The sequence below is a fragment of the Panicum hallii genome, chromosome 6 (assembly GCF_002211085.1).
Source record: "Panicum hallii strain FIL2 chromosome 6, PHallii_v3.1, whole genome shotgun sequence".
NCBI lineage: Eukaryota > Viridiplantae > Streptophyta > Magnoliopsida > Poales > Poaceae > Panicum > Panicum hallii.
The window spans coordinates 43,346,135-43,360,657 of NC_038047.1; the positions used below are offsets into that span (position 1 = coordinate 43,346,135).

At 47.3% G+C, this 14,523-nt stretch overlaps 1 protein-coding gene across 2 annotated transcripts; it reads left to right on the forward strand.

Annotated features, from left to right (window-relative positions):
• The first annotated feature begins 965 nt into the window (after positions 1 to 965).
• LOC112897768 lies at positions 966 to 2,832 on the forward strand. Of its 2 annotated transcripts, none has more exons than XM_025966166.1 (4): positions 966 to 1,127; positions 2,137 to 2,209; positions 2,337 to 2,392; positions 2,476 to 2,832. In XM_025966166.1, exons 1-4 carry the CDS (start codon positions 1,075 to 1,077, stop codon positions 2,585 to 2,587), a joined length of 294 nt encoding a protein of 97 aa, XP_025821951.1. In that variant the 5' UTR covers positions 966 to 1,074; the 3' UTR covers positions 2,588 to 2,832. The 2 variants fall into 2 exon arrangements, with proteins under 2 accessions (XP_025821951.1, XP_025821950.1); XM_025966165.1 differs by having other exon boundaries at positions 2,490 to 2,832.
• Positions 2,833 to 14,523: the final 11,691 nt, after the last annotated feature.

The window sequence follows — 14,523 nt, forward strand, 5'->3', positions numbered from 1 at the left end:
CTCATGATACCGGATACATAATCTCCCTGGCTGGTTTCTCTTTATATAGTGGTTTCTCTTCTTTTATTTTATGTTTATTTTAGCTGAATCTTTAAAGTCATAGTAAATAAAAAAATTATAAAATAGAAAATTCAATTTTGTTGGACTCCACATGAGTAGATATATGCAGTGAATATATGATATGATATAATTTAGTAAAAAAATTTATTGTATTTTTAGATATATACTTTTCTATAATTAATTCATAGCACGGTTTTCGTGATCCAGTTATGGTGAAATTTTTATATGGGCTAATCATTATATTCTTGAGCTGTAGTAAAAATTTCATACTCATTGGATTATGTATGTTTGAGCATTTATGAAATTTTTATGGTGGGCTAATAATTATATGTTTAAGCTGTAGTAAAAATTTTATGCATATTGGATCATGTATGCTCTGATTAGCCCACCATAAAAATTTCACCATAATTACATCACGGGAAACTATAGTTATGAATTAATTACAGAAAAGTATATATAGAAAAATATATATCTAAAAGTATAATAAATTTTTTTACTAAATTATTTTATATCATACGTTCATACTCACGTGGAGTCCAACAAAATTGAATTTTTCATTTTATATTTTTTTTGATTTACTATAATTTTTCAAAGATTCAGCTAAAATAAACATAAAAAAAAGAGAAGGGTCATGTTTCCGGTATCATAACTTTAAAAACTCCAGAGGTATGATTTTATTATTTAGGGAGGAAATACGGATTCGTCAAAATTTAGGGAGGTAATAAAGATATTTTCTTTCCTCTGGCTGACTACGAGAAACTGCTATACCCTGAAGGCCTGAACCAGTGATATGGGCTTCGGCAGCTGATAAGTGGCAGCTGAAGGCCCAAGCACACAGCCCATCTTTCGGCCTGCCTGCAGGAATGCTGCTCCGGGTTTGCCGCCCACAGCCCATCTGTTGCCTGCTCCGATCACCATCGCTCCAGTCCAAGCGCTTCGTCCTCACAAGCTCTCCCGCGCTGCACCCAGCGAGCCGGCCGACCGGGGCGCGGAGCTCGACCACCCACGGTCGAGATGGCTGCTGCCGCTTCGACCCCGGAGCCGTCCTCCGGATGGGACTTCAAATGGTGAGTGACTCCGTCCTTTTGCTCCTCTCTCCCTCTCTTGCCAGATGAGTGGCGGCGTTAAATCGCTGTAGCAAGACGTGCCTATCAATATCATGCTAGCTTATTATTGGTATGTTCGTGTGCTTCGTTTGCACTCTCATCCAGCAATCAGCGACAGCGCTCTCTGCTAGCTGATGGCCTCTGTGCTACAGTGCTCGCGGCGCATCGTGCCACCTGGTGCTATCTACAAATGCATGCTATATGTTCGACGGATTGCCTTAAAGAAGCAAGCATTGTTTTTTTTGGCATAATGTTTCTGTCTAAACCCTAAAATGCGTCTAAGCGTAAAGAAAGCAGGTTGCTAGTGTACTCCATGCCTCCATCATATTCCTCTTACATAAAAAGAAAAATTGAAGCCCAGTAGCAGAGGCACTCATCACAGCATATCTTGGGTGTCTATGATAAAGCAATATGTGTATTGAATCACTTTGAGGTTAACCAGTGATAGTTTGGATTCATGATATTTAATCTTCTGCAATCAATCACGGTGCTAATGAAACAGAACATAAGCTAATGTATGCAACATTTGTTTGGGACATAATGATAGTGCCACTTGGCTTTTCGTTGATTTCCTGGTCAAGCTGAAATGCATAATTTCTGTGACAGTACAAACTGCCAAATATTGGACGTTCTTTTTGGAAGATCCGGTGAAAAATTGATTTAGTTGTTCTAATTTATGGTTTGAAGCCATGTGTTTTTATGAATAGCACTGCTAAAATTACTAAAATCCTGTGGCAGTTAGTTGTCAATCACTCTAGTTTGGCAAGCTCAGCCTACCAAGAAATCTGTTATTTTCATGCCTTCACTACTGTTGTGTCGTAAAATTGCAATGATTTGATGAAAATGCTATCCTTCCAGTTCCAGCTCCCTTGAAGTTTTTTTTAAAGGAGCCCTTTTGAAGTTTTATTTTCGCTGTTAATAATTCCTGGGTAGAGTGCAGCAGTGACCTTTTGTTTTTGGCTTTTTGCAGTAACTTTGAAGTTGATTACGGGTCTGAGGAACAGGCATCCATTGTCTACAAAACGTTAGCCGTTGACAAGGAGGTAGGTAAGCCCTACAACTTGTTAGCAGAAACTCATCTGCCTTCATGAACTCAACGAGTATTCAAGTTTTTTATTTGTCCACAACTTGGTTCTTTGTTTGCCTACAACCTTTAGCTTTGTACCGCAGTTGCAACCTGACAAGGTCAAGAGGGAGGTGACTGTTTCTGGTGGCAAGCTTTTCGTGTTAGTATTTCCATTCTGACATTTGTAACAGCTATCTTTGCATTGCTGCACGATGTTTTAATACTGAACTCTGACTGATTTAGGCACTTTGAAGCAGTAGAGGCCCGGTTTCTGCGAGCATCGTTCAGCGCATTTGTAGACCTTATGGTGCTCGTGACCAAGCTTGTCGAAGAATATGGTGTGGCCGACTCTTGATGAACGACCATGTGATGCAGAACCTGCCAGCATTCAGATTCTGTTTCTGTGATTTGCTCTGTAATTGTAAGGCATAACCTACGAATGCTGATACCAAAAGCCTATGACGCTGAAGCCCTACTTGTAATGCCAAATATCGCTGCATACTGATACGAAAAATCCAACATTGCTGCAAAAAGTATATGCAAAGTTCATCTGAAATATGCCACTACATTCCTGCAGTGCTGCCTGTTGTGGGCTGGATTGGTCAGCATTGAGTTTGCTCTGCACATTTACCACTACAACCTGATCGTTGTATTCAAACATGGAAATAAATTCTTCTACCAAAATCCGTGCTGTAAAATTTATATGCAAAATTCACACAGAATCAGTGTGCTCCAAGTTGATAAGAAATTGATGTGACTTGTGCTTTTGTTGCAACTCCATGGATGCGCCGAGGCCATAAACCTCCATCCTCACCGTCCATTTCGGGTACTCGCCCACAAAGCAGGCGCAACCGCCAGCCACCTCCGCGCCGGCGAACTCCGGGTATCGCACCGGGCAGGTCGCGCGTACGGCTACTTTGTCCCGGTCAGTCTCGTTCTCGTTGAGCCGCAGGAAGTACGCCAAGAGATGGAACACGACAGCCGACAGCGCCGTGGTTTGGGAGGACGAGGCTTCCTGGCCATTCGGAGATGGCCGGGGAGCGAGGGGCGTTAAGCGCAACGAGGTGGCAGTGGCAGCTCCGGTCAGCGGATTGGTACGTACTGTGACAGCGGCTGCAGGGTCATCGTGGAAGATGCCGACGGCGGCGAGGATACGCAGGCGGCCATTGGTGGTGTCTGAGCTGAGCACTCTAAATGCAGCGCTGGAGGTGATGGCCCGGCCGGTCGCGCCACCGGCAAGGCCACGATCTCCGGCCGCGGAGAAGACGCTCCCTGGCTCTGCCATAAATGGCGGCGATTCTTGCCCGAGCTGCCTTCTTGGACGGTGTCATCGCGGCACACAGAGCTCAGCCCGTCGTGGAGGGGAAGCCGAAGAGCGTCGCGTCGCGCGGGGAAGGCGGAGGCCGGAGAGGGCCTCGCTCCACGCGGCTACCCGCGCTAATCTCGGCCGCAGAAGCCCGATCCAACGTCCGATATAGGCCCGGGGGTGGTCGGTATTTCATTTACCGTCCACCTGGACGGTATTTGAAATACTGATCACCCCAAGAACCCGACGGGGGGCGGCACCATGGGCGACGGCCACCCCGCCGAGGCCTCCACCGCCAGCTCTCCCACGAACGAGATGGCCTGCAACGTGTTCCACCTTCCCAGGTAGAAGTTCCCGGCCATCGACTGCTGTCTTCATCGACGTGGTGGTCGCCGTCGCGGCGGCGAGGTTTGACGCCAAAACACGGCCGGGCGGCGACGGCGAGGTGCAGCGCTTGCTGGTGGAGCTACACGTACTCGCCCAGATGGACGGGCTCGATGGCACGGCAGCATGATCGCCGCCGGAGCACCACCTGCGGACTGCGGTGCGCTTGGTACGGGATCCGGCATGCGGGCGGTATGCGGCAACTGTCCGCCCGGCGCGCTCGCGGTGACGGACCGACGCGCGAGGACTTCGAGGAGAGGTGTCGCGCGCGCCGACGACTGGCAGTCACCGGTGAGACCCTCATCAATTTCTGCTGGATCGGATGTTTTTAACTGACAGCGTGATGTGACCAAGAGATGCAGTGCAAATCCTCGAGGCCCGCCGGGAGCTTCAACCACCGTACCGGCGGCCAGGCAATTTCTGCCGCTGCCGCCGACGCACCCGGCCGGCCGGTGCTGCGGCACATAACCGGGGCGCGGTGTGCTCCTGTGTGTTAGTTTAAACAGGACCTCCAGAGTACATCAAGTGGGTTTTTGCATTATTAGTGAGATAAATAAAAAGTTTTAGGTTTAAGTTACACCAACAGAGAGGTAGAGGGAGAGAGAAGATGAATAACCTTCGGGCTTGGTGGAGGAGCTCACCATGGCGATGGTGTCTGTGTTGTGCTGGTGGGAGCGATGCCGGTGGTCGAGGACGCCGGCGTCGAGAGTGTAGAGGTGGTGGCGCGGTCGTGGATGACGGTGGTAGCGCGGCGTAGAAGGTGGTGAGTTTCCCACCGCTTCAGCGTTCCCTAGCAAATCGGTTAGGGTTTTGTCGGTAGGGTTTTAGGGAACGGCGAACCTTACGTGCGTGGCTCCACGGCCCCACCTCCTTTATATAGCGCTGCGTGACGGGGGTCTACCAACCACATCTCGGTTGGGCGCCCCCGATCAGGGCGCGATCAAGGACTCCGACTCGATTGTTGGACCGAGTCGACGAGATCAATCCTAACATTCTCCCCCTTAATCTCATCTTACTTACTTACTTCTTACATTCTTAACTCAACCCATTTCATTACAGATAAGTGCAGAGCATGCCTCGTCGTAACTCGTCATAACAGTTAATACCATTAGATTAGCAACCACAATGCACCTTTCTGTTTTGAAACAGCTTCTCAATTAGGCCCTTACTATTCAGGGATCATAGACTTTCCTGTAAACCTATGCCGGCTAAGTGTTCTCTGAACACATTGGGTGGTAAGACTTTTATGAGTGGATTCACAAGCATTTTCTTTATTCTTACATGCTCAAGACTAATAGTACCATCCTGAATTCTCTCTTTCATAACATAAAACTTTACGTTAATATGTTTGGCAGCACCACTTGACTTGTTATTGTGAGCATAAAATGTTGTTGACTCATTATCGCAGTACATCTTAAGTGGTCTTTGAATGCTGTCTACCACTTTTAACCCGGGTACAAATTTCTTTAACCATTTTACTTGCCCCGTGGTCTTATAACAGGCTACAAACTCAGCATACATCATCGATGATGCAGTGACGGTTTGCTTAGAGCTTTTCCACGGTATTGCTCCTTTCGCGAGAGTGAATACATAACCTGACATGGATTTTCTGTCATCTACATCTCCTGCAAAATCTGAATCCGAGTACTCTTCTATTTCTAGGGAATCAGATATTCTTTATGTTAGCATGAGGCCTTTTGTGCCTTGCACGTAGCGTAAAGCTTTCTTTACCATTCTCCAGTGTTCTATTCGTGGATTATCCTGATATCTGCTAAGTATCCCGGTAACAAATGCTATGTTAGGGCGTGTACATACTTGAGCATACTGTAAGCTTTCGACAGCTAAAGCATATGGAACCGCTTTCATTTGATCGATCTCATACGGGTTCCTGGGATATTGGAATTTTCCAAACTATCGCCCTTGACTATAGAGGTGTTAGCTTACTCGCATGCATACTATAATTTTTTAGAATCTTTTCTAAGTATGCCTTCTGCGATAATTCTAATATCCCCTTTCTTCTATCTCAAAGAATTTCTATTCCTAATACGAATGAAGCTTCACCGAGATCTTTCATATTAAAATTTGAGGATAAGAACTTCTTCGTCTCCAATAGCAGATTAACATCACTACTAGCGAGAAAGATATCATCCACATATAGGATTAGGAAAATAAATTTCCCATTCTTAAACTTTGCATAAACGCAATTATCCTCCTCATTCCCTTTAAATCCAAACTTTCTTATTGTTTCATCAAACTTCAAATACCACTTTCTAGAGGCTTGTTTCAATCCATAAATGGATTTCTTCAGGCCGCATCCCATATGCTCTTTTCCTTCCACGACAAAACCTTTGAACTGTGCTATGTAAACATTTTCATACAAATCCCCATTAAGGATGCCGTCTTCACATCCATCCGATGTAACTCTAAATCATAGTGTGCCACTAATACCATTATAATTTTAAAAGAATCTTTGCATGAGACTTGAAAAAATATCTCATTATAATCTCTTCCTTCTCTTTGCGTGAAGCCCTTCGCCACAAGTCTGTGCTTTATATCTTTCTACATTCCCTCTGGAGTCACATTTTGTTTTGTTTTGTAGATTCATTTACAGCTTACTGTCTTGGCTCCTTTAGGAATTTTTTTCAAAGTTCCAAACTTTATTAGTACTCATTGATTTCATCTCATCTTGCATGGCTTGAAGCCACTTCGAGGAGTGAGCGCTTCTCATGCCTTCTTCAAATATCGTGGGAATCTTCCATTTGAATTTCTTCGCTAATATAGACTTCATAGTTTTTAGAGCTAGCTGGTTTTCTAGTTGTTTGAGACCTCCTCAGGCCTTCATTAATTGGCACTACTTCTACGTGGGGCTGTTGTTGTTCTTCCTCATGTGCGACAACGGATTCTATAGGATCCTGAACGACAGGTTCCTCATTTTTATTCATTGTTACCACAGGAGAACTAACAACAGGTGTTATCACCGTAGTGTCATGTACTGTCGGTGTAGCAACAACGGGTATCGAGAAGAATGGTTCCTGAATCATCGGAGTGGGTGCATGCACCCGCTTCTCCTCAAGACTAATTTCTCGTGCTACCATGCTCTCCCTAACCATCTCATCCTCCAAAAAGACAGCATGTCTCATTTCTACGAACTTCGTATATCTGTCACAACAATAGAAGCGATAACCTTTTGACTTGTCTGGATAGCCAATAAAATGGCAACCGACTGTCTTGGGATCTAGCTTCCTAATGTTTAGGTTAAATACTGTTGCCTCAGCCGGACAGTCCCACACATGTAAATAATTTAATATGGGTTTTCTTCCTATCCGTAACTCATACGGTGTTTTTGGCACCGACTTGCTTGGTACTCAATTAAGAATGTGAGCGGTGGTTTTTAGTGCTTCCATCCATAGACTTATCAGTAAAGTGGAGTAGCTTCGAAGATCCACTGGTGAACTCGATGGCATCTTTCCAGTTCACCAGATGGCGCCCACCGTGGGGCCGATCATCACGATCATTGGGTGAATTTGAAGGACCTCTTCATCAACATCAATCTACTCAAGGTGGCGGATTGCTACTTCGTACATATGCATCGGCGGATCGATCCATCGAGTTTGAGATCGGATCCTTTAGCGAACGGCTATACCGACCTCGACTACTTGGCTTGACTTCACCTCACGCTGCAACGTTGATGCACCGCGGCCGCCGGCCTCGATGACCCGGTTCAACTTTGGCTTGTGCCGCAATGTCTGCGCGCAGCAGCGACGAGTTCGACTACATCGACTTCGCGAGGACGATCGGCGGCCCGCCGACTACTTCGACTACTCATCTCGACCAGAAACTAGTCGAGGGTGAGCCGCACAGCAACGACTACATCAACTACTCGTCTTGACTTGAAAACTAGTCGGAATCGACTCCGACTAGTCGAGATTCATCAACAAACCGTCGCAGCTCCATCAACAAGCTCCACGGCTTCGTCGACATTCATCCACGAATCAAGCTAAGTGATTTATACCTTTTCCGACTTGTTCTTCACAGGATCGGCTACCTTTTTGGGTACGCCTCTCGATGGGCATGAAACCCTCGGGTGCTACGCCGTGATCGACTACTCCTGGGATGCTAGACCGACAGCCACAGCTTTGGTGCACCGAGTACTGGAGGCTCTGCCACAGACTTAATGCACCGAGTGCTGGCGACTTTGCCACGGTCTTAGGACACTGACTACAGAGGCTACGCCACAAGGTTGTGTTCTGAGTGCTGGAGGCTTCATGGGACTACACCCTATGGAAGTATGGATCTTTGCGTGTTGCCACACACGCTCTCGCCGACTACTTATGCGTGTATGTCTCTCGATGGGTACGAAACCCTCCAGAGCTACACATTGCCGACTACTTTATGCGCACCGCGCATCCTCTTTGTCGCATGATGACTTCTTTGTCTTCTCTTAATGGTTGATAAAGTACTCGGGTAGTACACGCCTTAATCCGTGAAACCTCGACTCTTCTGTAAGCCTATGCTCCTACGCGTGCATGCGGCTAAGCTCCCTACGCTATGGTCTACGGCCATCAGGGATCAGGTACTTAAACATAACAGGCTAACTGTCCGGGGAAATTACATGGCCTAGCAAGAGCAAGACGTGAAATTTTTACACCGAATAAATTTTAGTTCCTTCATATTATTATTGAGTACTACTCGGTATCTTCGCATTATGCTACATAATGTATGCATTGTCTTTTTTCAGATCAAGCTTCGGCAACAACCCTCCAGGCAGCACGGCGTGCCGTCACAGTTCCGCTAGTTCCTAGGCTTGGGGGCTGGGCGATGCACACTACTCGACATGGCTCCTTCGGCTCTCCTGGCTTGTAAGCTCGGGGGGCTGAACGCCGCAAAACTACTCGAAGACGACTCATATGAAGACTGAGAGTGCAGAAGAAACCCTAAGTCACCGCGCGGTTAAATAAACCAGCGGGAGGCTTAATTTCATTATGCAGAAGGCGAAAAGTTTTTCTCGGGATTTCAGAGTAACACCAATGCCATGATTCTTGGATACTTTTTCCCAAAACTGGAAGATTTGGGTTCAAGGCTTGGGGGCTGCGGAGTACGTGGCATCGACTACTTATTTTTTCAAATTTATTTGAAAAAGTGAGTAAAGAAGATTCAAGACTAAAGTGGCCCTCAGCCTGATTCTCCAATTCAACCTAAGGCTCGGGGGCTACTCCATATGGAGTGCGATTTTTTAATCGCACACCATAACAGAAATATAATTCGGGGCATGAGCACCTCATAGCTTCGATGCAGCCAAGTAAGTACTCGAAGAAGGACTTTAAGATGGAGCTTTAAAAGAAGCCGAAGACTACTTCGAAAGTACTCGATAAGCCTGCAGTACTCTGCTACGAAGAGCTTGGGGGCTTGTCAGACCCGGGGCCACGGGACTGTGTACATAACTTAGTTTAAGAGATTAAGTCCATCTTATCTCTTATTTATCTTGTTTATCTCTTATTTATCCCATTTAAGTAGGAGATAGAGTTAACCGATAGAGAGGGAATCTACTCGAGATATGTTCGGGTACGATTACTTAGCTGGTGTTGGTTAGTATCCTTGTAACCCTGGCCTCTCGGATATATAAGGGAGGACAGGGACCCCTCTCAAAACACGATCTCTAGATCATTCTACACCTAAGGCAATACAAACCACCACACAGGACGTAGGGTATTACGCACCTAGCGGCCCGAACCTGTCTAAGCGTTGTGTTCCTTGTTCCTTCGAGTTCCTGATCTCGGCGTCTCCTCACCCAAAACTTACCACCTTAGGTATATCCCTCCTTGGGCAGCCGGTTAAACATCGACAGTGTCTTCCAGCTACTCCATTCTGTTGAGACTCGTCCGATGTAGAGTAATGAGCGCTATTCCATTTTCCTATAAGAACCTTGCAAAAGGTTCAGGAACTTGACCATATCTGGTATGTCGATCGTAGTACTCCCCCATGGTTAGATCTTACTATCTTAATTTTTAAACTGTACTGATTTTATGCTTCAGCTTTGAATATCTTAAACTTATCCAACGCTTCCGGTTGTTCTTTAATTGGGTAAATATAGTCATAACGCGAATAATCATCTATAAATGTTATGAATGAATCATAACCGTCCACAGTCTTTACGGAAAATGGACCTAAAATATCCGCGTGTATTATTTTCAAAACCCCCGCACTTCGTTTGGCTCCTTAATTTGTTTAACATACTTTTCCTTTCATGCAATCGATGTAATATTCTGTGTCTGAAAAATCTAGAGGATGAAGAATTTCCTCTTTGATTAATCGTTCAATTCTCCCCCTCGAAATATGTCCTAAACGACAATGCTATAATCTCGCTAATGTTTCGTTATCGCATCGTTTGCGCTTGGTCTGTACATTCGTAGTCGAGGAAGACTCATTCTTTTCTTCATTGCATACAACATTCACATTCTCATGCATGGATAACATATATAGCTTGTCTTGTCGGAAGGCAAGACCAACACACTTATCATTAGACTTAATCAAACATTGTTCTTTGCCAAAATGGCAATCAAATCCATCATCTGCTAAGCATGATACTGAAATCAAGTTTCTTCTCAAAGAGGGTACATAGAGCACATTGTGCAAATGAAGAATGAAACTATTATGCAATTCTAATAGAAGTTCTCCTATCGCTTCAACTTTAGCCTCGACGTCGTTGGCGACTCTAAGCCTTCTTTCTCCTCTTTGCAGGGTCCTCCTCGTACGGAATCCCTGTAAGGAATTGGCAACATGAATAGTTGCACTTAAATCAATCCACCAAGTAGATTTTGCATAAATTAAATACAAAGACTCATCTACGAATGTAATAATATCCTCACCCTTTCTATGCAGAGGCTTCAGGAACTCTGGACAGTCTTTCTGGTTGTGTCCTTTCTTCTTGCACCATCTGCATTGGTCCCTGCCCACTACTTCTTCATTGCCCTATCTTGGATGGTGAATATTTTGTGGGGCCTTTCCATATGACTTGGAAGAAGAGCCTCTTTCCCAATGAGGTTTCCCTAGTGGCTTGGCATTCTTGTCATGGTAGCTCCTCTTCTTGTCTTGCTTCACATAGTTGACTGAATCACCATATGAGCCCTTAAGCCGTTCTTCTTCTTGCACACACATGGCAATGAGCTTCTCAATATCCCATTTCTTTGTGTGTAAGTTGTAATTAACTTCAAAAGAATCATATTATCTAGGCAAGGAAGCAAAAACCAAGTGAACTAGGAACTCAATTGGGAGCTCCATGTTCATAGGCTTAATATTGGATGCCATGTTGCTCATCCTAAGTACGTGCTCTTTTATCCCTCCACCATTGTATTTCTCAATGACTAACCTTTCTTATTTGCATAAGCCTTTGAAGAGCTAGTAAACTGATTCTCCACCTTCCTGAGATACTTAATGGCAGTGGTACTGTGACGCCCTGAGAAACTCGCCAAATTAAATCGCACGCTAAAGTACTTCGTTCATCAAAACCCTAGCCCTAACCCCTTTCAAACCGACACTGGACCACTGTCCAATTCCTCACTGCTCGGCGGTCCGACGACCGCGCGCGACCGCGCGCGACCGCTTTCCGCAATTAACGCCGGCGCGATTCTTTTCTCCGCTGCGCGCGAACGACGCGCGCGCGTGGCCGACCGGCCGCGGTCGCCGCCGCGGTCGGCGCCGACGCGCCTCTCTCTCTCTCTCTCCCTCTCCTTTCCCCTTTTTCTCTCTCCCATTTCTTTTTTTTCCAATCTCTCTCCTTCTTTCTTTCCTTTCCTTTCTTCCCTTTTTTCCTTTTTTTCCTTTTTCCTTCTTCCTTTCTTTTCCCTCCTCCCTTCTCCTCCCTTCTCTTCCCCCTGTCCCTGCTCCTGAACGCCGCCCGGCCCCTGGCTCCCCGAGCCACGCCGCCCTCCCACGCGCGCAAGCCCCCAGGCACGCGCAACGCGTGCCCGCGCGACGCGCCGTGCCCTAGCCCGCGCTTCACCGCGCCGTGCGCGCACGCGCGTACTCGCCCCTGAACGCGGCCGCACCGCCCGTCGTCGGCCGCGCCGCCCGCCGCTGACCCCTGCCGCACCCTGCGCGCGCCCGCCCTGTGCCCGCACAGCGCCCGCCCCACGTGCTCGCGTGCGTACCGAGCCGTTGCTTCACCCCGGCTTCGTCGCCCGCACCGCCGCGCCATGACGCAGGAGCCATTAAGGCGCTCCACGCCGCTCGCCGGCCCCCCCTCACCGGCCACCACCATTCCGCCGCCTTTGGGCGCCTATAAACGGACCCCCACCTGCCTCCGAGCTTGGCACTCGCACTCACCACCACACGGCCTCGCCTCCCTCAGCCCGGCGCCGCCCCACCGAGCCGCCTTGCGCCGCCGCCTCCGCTCCCGTGGGCGCGCTCCCTCGCTCCACCTCGGCTCAAGGTGAGGCCGGGGATGGAATCCCCGTGCCCCCCCTCTCCCTTTTCCCCCACCCCCGGACCGCCGCCGTGCCTCGGGTCGCCGGAATCGGCCGGGCACCGGCGCCCCACCTCCCCTCCTCTGTTCTGCATGGGGGAGAGGAAGGAGAAGGGCAGTTTTGCCCATAGCCCCCCCTTCCCTATATTTTCCCCAAAAGGACCCCCCTACTTACTCTCTTTTGCAGAAGAGGCCCTGTTCTTTCCGTTATTTCAAAATAAACCCTCCATTACATAAACCTAATTATACTCGACACCCTTTAGCGTGCCCTGAGTATTTCTAGGATTCGTAAATAGGTCCTTACTCCTTCCGGTTAATTACGAATAAGCCCCTGGACCCCCGTTTAATCCCTGAAACCGTCTTTAACTCGTCATTTTATGTGCGAAACGATCTCCGATTGACCCGAAACTTTACCACGCCCTTTCTAGTATAGTTCTAACCACGCCATTAAGAAACCACCTGAAAATATTACCCCTACCTCCGTAACTAAATTATTTCCTATTCAAGCTCAACGATAAAAGCTTTTAGTTCTCTCGCTTGATTGCATGCCTGTTTGTTTGCGTCGTAGGACACGGAGTGAACGAAGAAGTTCCCGACTGCGACCAAGCAACCGAGGACCAGTTCTGCAACCCCGAACCCGAAGGACAGTGCTTCGATCAGGACCTCCTGCAAGGACTTGACGATGGCAAGTTCAATCCCGCCCTTTGATGCATATTTTTGTCCTAGTTTTTATAAACACAATCCAGTGGCCTGTTTTATAAAATTGCATGGTTTTTGCTTGCTGGAAATATGGTAGGATAGCCACCCTTATTTGTGATAACCATACCTTGACCACCTGGTTTTATAAAGAAAGTGTGTGTGTGTGTGGGAAGGGATAAAATGTGGTTTTGAAAGACGAGTCAGACGGGATGGATGGCATTTCTGTGTGAATTGCCGGTTGGTGTGCTCGTACCTGTGTGGTTGAGCGTGGAAGGGAGATATCCATCTTGTCACCCCTAAGGACTGAGTTGATGTGTCGTCTCACCTAGCTTCCTGTCGTGCAAACCACTTGACCGTTGTATGGGCAACGGCTTAGCCTAACCCCACTAGTTAGTCTGATAGCCATCAGGAGAGCTGGGAGCAACGGGTGATCAAGGAGACGGGATAAGCTTTGTGTGACTTATGCCCCGGTTAAACCTTGGTGTTAGGTCGAATGACCCCTTGATAGATCCCGTGGTGGCTAGTCAGGTCTAGCTAAGGTGGGTAAGGGCTTCGATGGGATCTGCACCGGCACTAAGGTGTTCGTGCTGTGGTACCCCACCTGTGGGTAAAGTTGCACACCTCTGCAGAGTTAAAATCTATTCGAATAGCCGTGCCCACGGTACTGGGCAAGTTACGGTGTGGTCACATAACTAGTGTTCCTCTCTGGGAATGGTTGGACTGGTGTGGGTTGTTTGGGAAATGTCCGGCCGCTGTGCCGTGTGCTACGACGGACGGGGAGTCCGGTAGCAATTTTAAACTTGGATCCTGTGTGGATCAACACCATGTGCTCCTTGATGCTTAACGACTTGTTTTGAAAATGTTTTAAACGAACCTTTGCATAAAGTCAAGTTTTCCGCAAATAAAACCATAACCTTATCCTTGGATTAACCTGTGCATTTATCTCTATTATTCCCCCCTCCGCGGGTGTGATTGGACTTGCTGAGTACGTTCGTACTCACCCCATTCTTACTTTTACAGTGGAAGATCCCGACTACATCCCCGAAGACGTCGAGTAGGGTTCCGTCCTGCACCCAGTCTTGCCTGTGGGTGAGGTCACCGTTGGAACTCCGCATGGCGCAGGACTCTGATGATCCCCTTTTCGTAGTTAGTGTAGTAGTGTGGGTTTTAGTTGTAATCCTCACGATAGTGGCGCTTCACTGCCCATTACCGTGAAGAGTTGTACGGTGATGTACCATCTGATGTAATAAAAGTGTTATCAGCCTCCTGGGACTGATAAAGTAACACTTTTAAGTCTTCCCTGATGGGGGGACGCTTCAGGTACTTTTTGGGATTGCTCCCCTTATTGCCTCCACAATGGAGCTCTTAATCATCATCAGGCACTTACGGTTCGACTGATCCCACTTTGCCTTATCAAGATCATATTTCATTACTAACGGTG

Excerpts from the sequence above, each read along its gene's own strand:
- LOC112897768 (XM_025966165.1), top strand. The coding sequence starts at position 1,075 with ATGGCTGCTGCCGCTTCGACCCCGGAGCCGTCCTCCGGATGGGACTTC. Across the intron at positions 1,128-2,136 it reads TCCGGATGGGACTTCAAATG|TAACTTTGAAGTTGATTACG; the intron begins GTGAGTGACTCC and ends GGCTTTTTGCAG. Across the intron at positions 2,210-2,336 it reads CGTTAGCCGTTGACAAGGAG|TTGCAACCTGACAAGGTCAA; the intron begins GTAGGTAAGCCC and ends TTTGTACCGCAG.